Source organism: Lottia gigantea (assembly GCF_000327385.1).
Source record: "Lottia gigantea unplaced genomic scaffold LOTGIsca_81, whole genome shotgun sequence".
NCBI classification, from domain to species: Eukaryota; Metazoa; Mollusca; class Gastropoda; family Lottiidae; genus Lottia; species Lottia gigantea.
The window spans coordinates 1,047,035-1,058,044 of record NW_008710694.1 but is presented as its reverse complement, the minus strand read 5'-3'; the positions used below and the strand labels follow the sequence as shown (position 1 = coordinate 1,058,044).

Here is an 11,010-nt window from a genome sequence, read left to right as displayed (position 1 = left end):
TTATAAATGCTACTAAAGTTTTATCAATTTACAGAAAATTATAAATCAAAAATACATTTCTAACAGATATATCCATATTTTTTTAACAAAGAAATCAGAAAGATCTGACAGGCAACTTCAAACAGTGTAAGTGTCTATTTCATATTCACCAAATGACTTGTATTTTATATATTAAACATAATGGTATAACACATCTAGATTCTACTGATAGTTTTTAAGTATGCACATCTAATTTATGTAAACATTGTCATTGTAAAATGGTTCTAAACCAAACAAATTATTCAACGAGTTAGCGCCTTAAATAGATATAATCCATTCACTAAATGTATAGGGCACATAGCAGATGAAATAAAACAAGAGAGGTTTCCACTCCAGAATTAACTTCATGACAACTGTAGAGATAAATGTAATTAACAAAATTTCAAATCAGAAAATAGTTTTGCTTATTTCTAAACTTATGATGTGATACATAGCACATGTACCCTAAGTAAGATTTATTGTAAAATGTTTTACTAAATATAAAATACATATTCATAAAATGTTTAGAAGTTATTCCTGATAAACAGTCACAGTATGTATGTAATTCTAGGAACAGTTCAGTAGAGACTCAGTCAGAACAACAAGAACAGCAATATCTAAGAAAATGGTAGGAGATCAGCACAGATTTGTCGAGTTATCTTTTTTTTGATCCAACACTTCAATTATGCATGATTGGAATAAGTCTATCTCTTGGTTCATCATTAATAGGTAGAGGAGCTTCAATAGATAACACACCATCTCGACTGAGTTTCGACACCAAACGATCAGTTTTCAGCTCATTGGGTAGCAAATATTGTCGATGATATTCACTGTACACTGACTTGTTATCTCCCTTTTCTTCATGCTTAGCATGTATCTCTAACTTCTGACCTTCTGTTTTCACCATAATTTCTTCAGGTTTAAATTGACGTACATCAAACTGGAGTCGAAACTTTCTTCCTTCATGATCCTGGGTGATTGGATTATCCAGGTGGAAATTCTCTCTCAGTCTCCAGTTAGCTGGATGGTGATCAACAGACATTGTTGGTGCTGGTGAGAAATTCTGAACATGATCATACATTCGACTAACATTACTCTTCATATGTCTCATTTCATTATCTAAAGACCGTAGTTGTCTTTGTGGATCAAATACCTCCATATCCCAACGATTCCATACTGGACTTTCCCATGATAATGGTATCTGACGCATTAAAGCCATCTTAATAATAAGCTTATAATATATAATCTGTCTTCTCAAATTCAACTAGCGCAAATGACTACTTTCTTTCCTATCCAGACTTTTATAACAAGATTTTGTGACTAAAAATATATTTACTTTTTCATTTTTATACCATATACAGTATTTGTTTTTGAGAGAAACCTAGCCTACAATCTAGTTTGACTAGTTATAGTAACAATCTCTCTTTAATCTACAAACTGGTTTACCAATGAAGAGGGATTTGTGAGTGCAATAACTTGCTAGTCAGGTTACTTTACTAAATCATAGGGTGGTATCATATAGACTATATTTCTATATTAGGTATTTGTGTGACAAACAGATCTGAGGTGTGTTAGAATAATTGAAGATGTTTACATAATAATGAAAATGTATCGTTTAATGAACATTCTAGAAGATGACTTATCTCCCCTTAAAAGAGAAATTTTGTAATGTGATGCTGATGGATAGCATTGACACTGTATCATAACAGGTCTTACCTCTTGGTAATTACAGCAAAACTGGGGAGAAAAGGGGATCTAGATGGACTCATAAAATCGACTGTTAGGACTTTGTTTAAACTTACAGGGACATTCACCATCCAGTAGTATCAGAAACATGTAAAATGACATTGCCACTAGACAGTAAAAAATCATTTCAGAACCTGTGCCATGTCAGAGAATCAACATAAATGAATTTTCACTCTCATATTAGAAATATTCAAAGCAAAATATTCTCATTCCCTAATCAATCCATTTCAGAAATATCTCTTGAAATCTAATGAAAAGGACCCAAATTTCTGACAGACACAGGGCTTGATCATAAATAAATTTAATCAGTTAAAGGGACATTCCGCTTTTTTTGTAGGTCGAAAAAATTTTTTTTGCTTGAAAATATGTCTCCTACGTTTTCTAAAGATTTCAACTAAATAGAACGAGCCATTATATTTATAAGGCCAATCTGTCTTCATTAACCCACATGGCGCAGAAAAGTAGGACGTAAAACTCCATTCATTTCATTTCATTTTAAAAGCCAATCACCGAAACTAGGTCAAACTACTTAATTAACAATTAGTACTCTCAGTTTTAAAACAAATTCAGTTTGATCAAGCAGATACATAGATATAAATAGCATACTTTACTTTAGAAATAATTTTCAGGTAAAATTTACGACGTTTTTGATAATGAAAACGTTTTACAAAGCGGAATGACCCTTTAATTAATGATAGTTCAGATATGATAAAATAATGTAATAGTTTGACAAAATCTCACCTCACAGGCTCACAGGCAACTTTACCGACACATTTTCTTGATTTAGAGAATTCGTTTTCATTCAATGGCCCAATACGACGGGTATGATTGAGCGAGACGTTTCGTAACACATTGAAAAATAGACTCAGACTACTAAAAATTCTTCAATGATAGTTTTTTTTGCATTTTACGATATCATTAAATTTTTCTTTTTTCCTTTAGGATTTCTGACTAACAAGACCCTAACTGAAGTTTTGGTCAAATTAGAAGCTCATAAAAATAACGAATCGAAAGTTTGGTCTAATTTTAATTAGACTGTTTCATTATTTTTTACCATGTTCCGAATCCCGAACTAGTGTAGTTCAGCAAAACTGAATGACTATGCTTTTTATAGTTGCCCCACCAGCGATGGAAAATCAAGGGGCGCCCAAGTTTTCAAAGTTTTTTTAACGTTTGTCAGCAAAAGTCCGCAATTGGCACAGCAGCGTTCCACTTATTTGAAGCTTTTTGTCCGAATAACGACTTTTGATTTTGGTACGCTGCGTAGCAGAACTTTTAAGTTTTGCAGGAGTATTACCAAAGATAAAGCAAAAGTTTGTCAATTGGCCAATTGGCCAACATCTTGATGCAGATGAAGTTGAAAGTATTGAAATCGATAGACCCTCAAAACACAGACGCGTATGTCAATGTTACCAGGAAGCTCTTATTTCACACCATTTATGTCCTGAAACGAGTAAATTCTCGAATCTATGCAGACATGACGGGTGTGGCACCAGACAGGGAATGCTTCGTTAGTACTTGGTTTATCTACCACCCAAGACCGATCAGAGGGACTGCTGCTGATGAGCGGCAGATTTGCTGGTCACTACCATGAACTAATTCACACATTTCGGGCAAGAGCCTCGATAATAACCACGTTACACTGGCTTGGTCGCCGTCAAAGGTGAAGAACGATAGTTAAAGTACAACGTGTTGCTAAGTTCAACCCGGTAGAAAAAGTCCCGTAAAATTAGAAACGCCGTTCCGGTGTGACGGAGCTAAAATTGTCAAAAGCACTTATTCAAAACACTGAACTGAGCGATATTCCGATTCTATGCTCTTATTAAAAATTAATTTATATTAGCTACCATAAGTATTAAGTTAAAAGTTCTTTTCGAGTTTTGCATTATGTGTTTAACTGTTTTATTTATATCGGATTGTACAAAAGGCGCAGTTGTTTAAGGGATACCAAAACGATCTCTGCAACTCCAGCCAATTTGGAGCCAGCACGCAACTGCACAGTATATTGGTCTTGCCTAGATTTTAAAACATTTTGACCAATACTCCCAAAAATGATTAAAACCTGATTTCTGGAAGGGAATTTCAATTTGTGTGCCTGTCATGATATATTATAACTAAGAAACAGTTATCGTGAGTATGTTAATTGCTAGAACAATGCTGGTGATAACGACACTTCTCGTTATAAGACAAACCGGCCAGGAAAAAAACAATTTCAATTAACGACAGAGCCAATAAATCTGAACAGAAAATGAGAGAACAAAAGAAACCATTTATAACTGGTCTTTAGAAAATGGAAAAGTAAGCGACGAGCAGAAAATCCATTATTTGAAGGGATAAAAAGGTAGAAGAGAGCTGATATTGACAGTAAGAGTAGAATGAGAGAGAATGAGAGGCCGTTTTCTATATGAATGACTGGACCTATCAATATAAGGGAATAATTATTAATCAATACGGCGAGATTCCAGTGTATAACTAACTTATTACACATTTCTCACTTAGCCATTAGATCATAAAATGGCCGACACTGTGGAATTGGTTCCTGGCAAACACGTGCAAGACCATGGTTACCGTCATGTCCTGCCAGGTGAACATGTTTATGACGGCGTTCTGTTTTTTGGATACAGTCCTCCTGATGTTCTTGATGCTGTTAAAGAATTTAAAGTAAGAGATGATGATGTGTTTGTTGTTAGCTATCCTAAAGCAGGTAAGTCAAGTTGGATTTTAATATATTGCGTGAGTAGGAGAAATTGGGTTAAGGTAGGATCAAAACTAGTCCATACGCGGTTACTAGGTTATCATTTTAACATTCAGTTTTTTTAATGTACAACTAATGTATTTTGTAAATTTGGTTGTAATCTTTATCGAATCTGAATCAAAGAAGAAGGGGAAGAACCGAATAAATACACTTCTAAAGTTAGGTCGTTGTTTCAAAAGTTCAGTAGTTGCTTCCTCTATAACGACCTAGTTGCTGAAAGCATCTTAACCAGCGGATTTTGGACTTGTTGGGCCGTAGGCAAACGAAAGGTAAAGGGCCTAATTTCTCATTTTAGGGAGGGGGCATGGTCTGATTACAATTTTATGGCAGGAAGTTTGCTATGCTCATCAGCATCAAACGTTTGCACGATATCGGCATTCAACACCATTAGGCTCAAACAATTTAGTCGATTCTCGCGCTCCTAGTAGGACCATTTTCGACGGGCCTGCGGAAATTTATTAACTGTTTAATCATTTTTAATGTTACAAAATTTGTCAGTGGCCGAAAGGCAGCTGCCTAGTTTGACTATTGGTTAATCCTCCTCTGATCTTAACATTATGGACTCTCGTGGTTTCAAAGTCTTGGACTACTGAATGCAAGGGGCTGATTTTAAGGTACAGTACAGGAAAGGATGACCATAGTCATTGACCACTTAATTCAGCCATTCCTGAAATAAGAACAGTGATCTGGAAAGCAATTGGGGATTCCATTGCTGTTCCCTTAAGAACACATTGTATTATTCCTATATTTAATCGTCAATCTAAAAACCGTCAAGGGAAATGTCTTATTTCTACTTCCCAGTGACATTTTAGAAACAACTCATCCTTGAAATCGATCTTCATTGACATCTCATCAAACCATGCAGGTTGAATATTGATAAAAAGGTTATCTGTAATAATATTAAACACTATTTCACTACATCACTATCAATTATTTTTTCGTTCTAATTCGACGATCATAATACGTTTTTCATTTCAACTTGAAACTTGTATAAACAGAACTATTGACTAAACAAGCTCACTTACAAAATGGATATCAATCGTTTGAAATCTTGCACTTGAAAATATTGACTTCAGTGAGAAAATGTAGAAAAGTAAGAATCCTGTAAGATTATTTGATGTTTTAGAGTTGAGTAAATGTATTCGTATTTTAAAGGTTTTCGAAAAAAGGACCCGAAATGTTTGCCAAAACAGATGTAAAAAATGACTCTATGCCATCTTTAAACAATACACAAATATCGATATTATCTGTTGGCATGGAAAAAATATTAGGAAATGAAATGAATATTGTTTTCTACAGATATGATTGCAATGTGGAAATGAATTAACAATTCAGCAATAATTAAAAACAATACCACCTCGAGTTATTTCAGCAAGGTCAATTACATTGTGATATTGGACAGTATATTATAGGTTCCATGTATCATTAGGTGAGAAGGCCGAATGGGGGCCTCAGAGGGCTTACGGGCTATTTTCAGATGTACAGATGATAAATTTTTTTAAAAAGTAAAGAACCAAAAGTGCGAGTCCTATGAGGATATGCTACCCCCGCAACTCTTTTTCACAAAAAGCTTGTTTCTTATAGAGCATGATGGTATCCAAGTTACAAGAGTTGCATTGGGAATGCCCTAGTTATTGAATATATAGGACATCATCCTGGTTTTGACTATACCATCTTGGTGATTATTACACGTCAATGACAATGCGAACATATTCTTGTAAGGTTGCAGCTAATATTCTCGCGCGAGAGCATTTGGATTCTTTAAAGCTCGTACGATGGTAATAAAACATCTATAACGCAACCTCTTCAAAAAAAAAAACAGATTTACAAACAAAATGGAATCTTATTCGTCGCCATCTGTTCAAAGTAACCATGTAATCGTACCCCTTTTGGAATAGCTGGGTGACATGTGTTTATCTAGAATCTTATCAATGTCATCAGATTTTACTCAATAAGAGTCTAGTTTCTTATAAATATTCAACGGATTTATCACTTGAAAAGACAAATAACTGTATACAGTGTATGCTAATTTCTCAAGAAGACAGACATTAAATTATTAATAAAACAGAAGAGAATGTGAGAAAGACTGTCATTAAAGGGATTATAAAGAGGTTTTCTAAATTATTTAAGTCTATCGAGGACTCTGTTAGCATCATGATTTGCACCATTTCAATTTTTAAATTAGAGTTCTAAGATTCTTGCAATTGCAATAAACTTTATGAGGTTTATGACTGTCACTAAGTTCTTTAGGTTATAATATATAATATTTGTAGAATAGCATCAACCACAGACATCTGATTGAAAATTGGAATGTTGCAAAACGATGCTTTCGATATCCTCGATTCCCCCGAAATCCACGATTCTCCGATACACACAAGACGTTTAAAACCTCCTCACTGTCTCTTTAAATATATTGGTTGGTAGGTTAGAGTAGCTAGCAATCTGTAATTGGCAGGTCTCATCAATTTCTACTTTAATACATTTATCGATCTGTGGAATTCCGGAAACGTGTTCACGTTCTTGTCTAGTTCAACATAAAAACCATTTTTAAGGATAGAGCTTATCATTCTAAGACTCGGAAAATCATTTATAAAGATAGAGCACACCAATCTAAGACATGAATTTAGTTTCAGTGGGTTTTGTTCGACCAATGTGGTTAAAATGAAGATCTAAGTGTTTCCTGAGAGCATTTAGATTGTATTAACGCTACAATATAGTTGGAACGTGCAATAGAATGGGATGAATTGCTGTCAGAATATTTAGAACACTCTCCTTCAATGACATGAAAGTGTTATTCATTGCTGGTCGAATAACTAAACCGGAAGGTAAAATTTAGGTACGGTGGGGGTCCAGAAACCCATCTGTCGAAGGACTCAAAGCTACTCAGTCCGCCCCTGCACCAATTACAGAGCTTTTTTTTATCTTGACAATTCATGTATATCCGTGTAATAAACCATTCTGATGCAGATACAAATCATTTAACAGCCTTTGATTACTTGGAGACTAAAAACATGATCATTATCATTCTTAAACAGCCATCTTCTAAGATCTATCCATCAAATATCATCGGAAGAACCTTCGACTGAAATAAAATGATATGGAAGAGCACAGAACAAAGAAAACTGTAATCAAGAAGAAAAAGTCATGAATCTCATTTAGGATTCAATTATTCATCTATAGAACAAATAATCACAGTATGGAAATTTATAGTCGGGAAATCACTTGCAAATGAATTACTATAATAGATTATATTGGCTTTTAATTTACATTTATTTTCAAAGCGATTAATTTCCAATTTCCTGTTAATTTCTAGTCAACTAATTTCATTGGTCGATATAATCTCCGGAAAGCTTCCGAATTAGGCATACAATTATAACTTTGATTATGCCCACTATGATTCCGTTTGATGGGTCTCTTGAAGAAAGACTTTCACTATTACCCGGATTAGTCCGAATTAAACTTGGAATAAGTGGAGATTGGCTAGATTAGACCATGGTGAGAAGTTTACATTGAAAACAATCTTACGCATCTTCATAATGTCAATGATTTCGTTTCTTACACGTCTTAAAGGGAGTTATAGATGAAGTCCTACTCCTCTAATATTTAGTTCCGAATAATTTCAATTAGTAATTATTACTAACTACAGTTGAACTGTATTTTTTCAGGAACAACATGGTTACAGGAAATCTTGTGGTTAGTGATGAATGATGGAGATTTTGATGGTGCCACTAAAACGCCTGTCTACTTCCGGTCGCCATTTTTAGAATTTAAAGATTTAGTTTTGAATGAAGTTGGGATTGACCTTGCTATTGCCATGAGGTCACCAAGGGTCATCAAATCACATCTTCCCTTCCGCATGATGCCAAAACAATCGTCAAAAGCAAAGGTAATTTTCTGTCCAATGTGTTTTACACAGAACGTGAAATGAAACAATCCTATGATACCACTCTTCAGACCAGTTAGCAATGGAGAAATCATACAGAAACATGGTTATTCTACAATGTTAAGGGTCAGCTTAAATTCATAAAAAATTGATTTAAAATCTGATTTGATGTCTTTTAATTTCTTTTCAATCGTAAACGATCTGAACGTTTAATTTCAATTTAAAAAATTTGCAAGTTTTGCATTACTGTTTTTTTAACTGGATTTTCTGGAACCCAACTTTAATTTGTCTGTTGTACAAGGTAACTTATAGGCATTACGTTTTAAAGTTGAGATAGATAGAGACCTATATATCACTCCATCTCTCTGAGATAATGCCCATTGAGGTTCCATTACTTTACTAAATAGATTACAAAATCGTGATAAATGCCACAAAACGTTTATGTATTAAGCAACTTCAAAAATAGACTAGACTATATTTACTCTCTTTACAGTTCGTGGTTGTGTTTAGGAATCCCAAAGATGTTTGTGTTTCTTATTACAATTTTTATAAAGCTAGTTCTTCCTTTGGTGAATTTACTGGAACTTGGCGAGATTTTTTAATCATGTTTCTCACTGGTCGGGGTAAGTTCGAGTTCATGTTGATCTAACACCCTATCGTGTCCCTATATAATTTAAAGGACAGATGTGCCATTGTTTGACTAATCGTACCTTAGTCTCGGAAACGGGGACTTCTTTTTTTATCTAAGCCAATCAGTAATAGTGTTCACAGCTCACCGTCAAAATTTGAGCCATCAAGTCTATGTGTGTCCAGAAATATCAACGTTTGAAAGTTAAAAAGACGAGTCGTCTTTTCTTGAGACACTACCAAATATACAAAATATATTCATAGAAGTGCGAAAATAAATTCTTAGTTTGAGATACTTTTGAAGGAATTATACTTCTGAAGACTATTTGTATATGTCAAATCAAACCTTCAAAATGGCGCACCTATCCCATTAAAAGCTGTCTTAATGATTAAGCTATCTGCCTACTGTAACAGTACCATTACGTGCCCGACAATTTTGGTACTAACCGTGACGATATTACATCCCGTCCGAGGGACGTGTAGGGTCAGATTTATCGAGCTTCACACGTATATGACATGTATGGCTCATACCCTATAATTTAACTATATAATTTATCTACTATACATTCAGAAAGGTAACCATCACGACTCATTGATCCTATGTATGACATTCGGAATAAATATTTTCCGCTGTACAGGTTAACAGAAGTGATGTATTCCCTAGTGCTCTCCTCCATGCCTTCGCCCCTGTCAGAAGCAATTGTCTAGACGAATGGATTCCTAGAGAGGTGTATTCAAGAGGAAAGACTTTTTCTTTCAGTGGACCATGGCTCGTGGTTTGATTTCACATTAAGTTGGTGGGAAAGACGGACTGAACCTAATGTATATATTGTATTTTATGAAGATCTTAAAAAGGTAAGAGACAACTGAGATAAAAACCAGTGGCGTTTGTATAAAATAAATCATTATGTGGAGGGGGGGGGGGTTCACTTTACCAAGTGTGAGTGTTTTTCTCAGTGTTGCTGGAAAGTATAGAAATGGTACAGAAAAGGCGACGCCGTAGGGTTTCTTACGTTATATTTTGATAGAACGTTTAATTTTATTTAAACTATAAACAATATTGTCTTTTCAGGATCTAAAGGGAGAAATAAGAAAGATTGCAGATTTCGTAGGAAAAAATGATTTATCTGATGAACTTTTAGAGAAAATTGCCACTCATTGTTCATTTTCCAGTATGAGAAAAAATCCAATGACTAACCACGAAGATGTCTATTCCATCAACAAACAAGTCTCCCCCTTTTTAAGAAAAGGTAAAACTTCGGTTTTTTATTGTAGAACTGTATTATAGAATGTTTTCATTATGTATCGGGGATTCTGAGAGTTTCGATCCAATTTCCAGTCAGAAGTCTGTGGTTCTTGCAATATTGTACCAAAACTACGCATTTTATGATGTCAGTATCGCTTTAGTTTTAGTGGAACTGAAAATTGGAATGGTGCAATGATCGTAAAGCGATTGAAAGGGGGGTCGGGGCAAGAGACAACCTCACTTCTGTAGGGCCCCGTACAAATGGCATATAAACATCTATTGATATTTTCACAGCGGTTGAAGCCGACAGTCGGATTTGATCTCAACTATCCAAACTTTGGACAACACGTTGATTTTTTTTTAAGGTATTGCGGGTGATTGGAAGAACCAGTTTTCGGTTTCACAGAATGAAGATTTTGATGCAGTTTATAAACAGAAAATGGGCGATGTGGAAATACCGTTTCAATATGAAGTCAAACGACACCGTCGACATCAATCACCGCACCATCATACACATTGACTGTAACAGGAATTGTGGATATCAAACATCATGCAAAACTTCAACTTGTACATTGTTGTATAAACAGACCACGGAACTTATTCCATGTTCTGTACCTGGTTGTGCTAACTGTTTTTACCAGAAAATTCAAGACTTGTTAAGTCAAGGATTCAATCGAGCATGGTGTATTTAGATGACTGGCTTAGGGTTCGACAGTTGACGCTGAATTTAAAGCG

The 11,010-nt window shown here is 34.8% G+C and overlaps 2 protein-coding genes across 2 annotated transcripts; one reads left to right on the top strand and one right to left on the bottom strand.

The window, feature by feature from the left end:
- Positions 1–745: 745 nt before the first annotated feature.
- On the bottom strand, positions 746–997 carry LOTGIDRAFT_98782 (hypothetical protein; the record flags this gene model as incomplete). The annotated part of the gene is made up of 1 exon (XM_009067329.1): positions 746–997. A coding segment is annotated over one exon (252 nt), but the record flags the coding sequence as incomplete, so codon positions are not given.
- A 3,281-nt stretch (positions 998–4,278) lies between these two features.
- On the top strand, positions 4,279–10,795 carry LOTGIDRAFT_132933 (hypothetical protein; the record flags this gene model as incomplete). Its single annotated transcript, XM_009067328.1, has 6 exons — positions 4,279–4,468; positions 8,185–8,392; positions 8,874–9,025; positions 9,790–9,884; positions 10,102–10,279; positions 10,641–10,795. The coding sequence occupies 6 exons, from the start codon at positions 4,279–4,281 to the stop codon at positions 10,793–10,795; spliced, it is 978 nt and encodes a 325-aa protein (XP_009065576.1).
- Between the last annotated feature and the right edge of the window lie 215 nt (positions 10,796–11,010).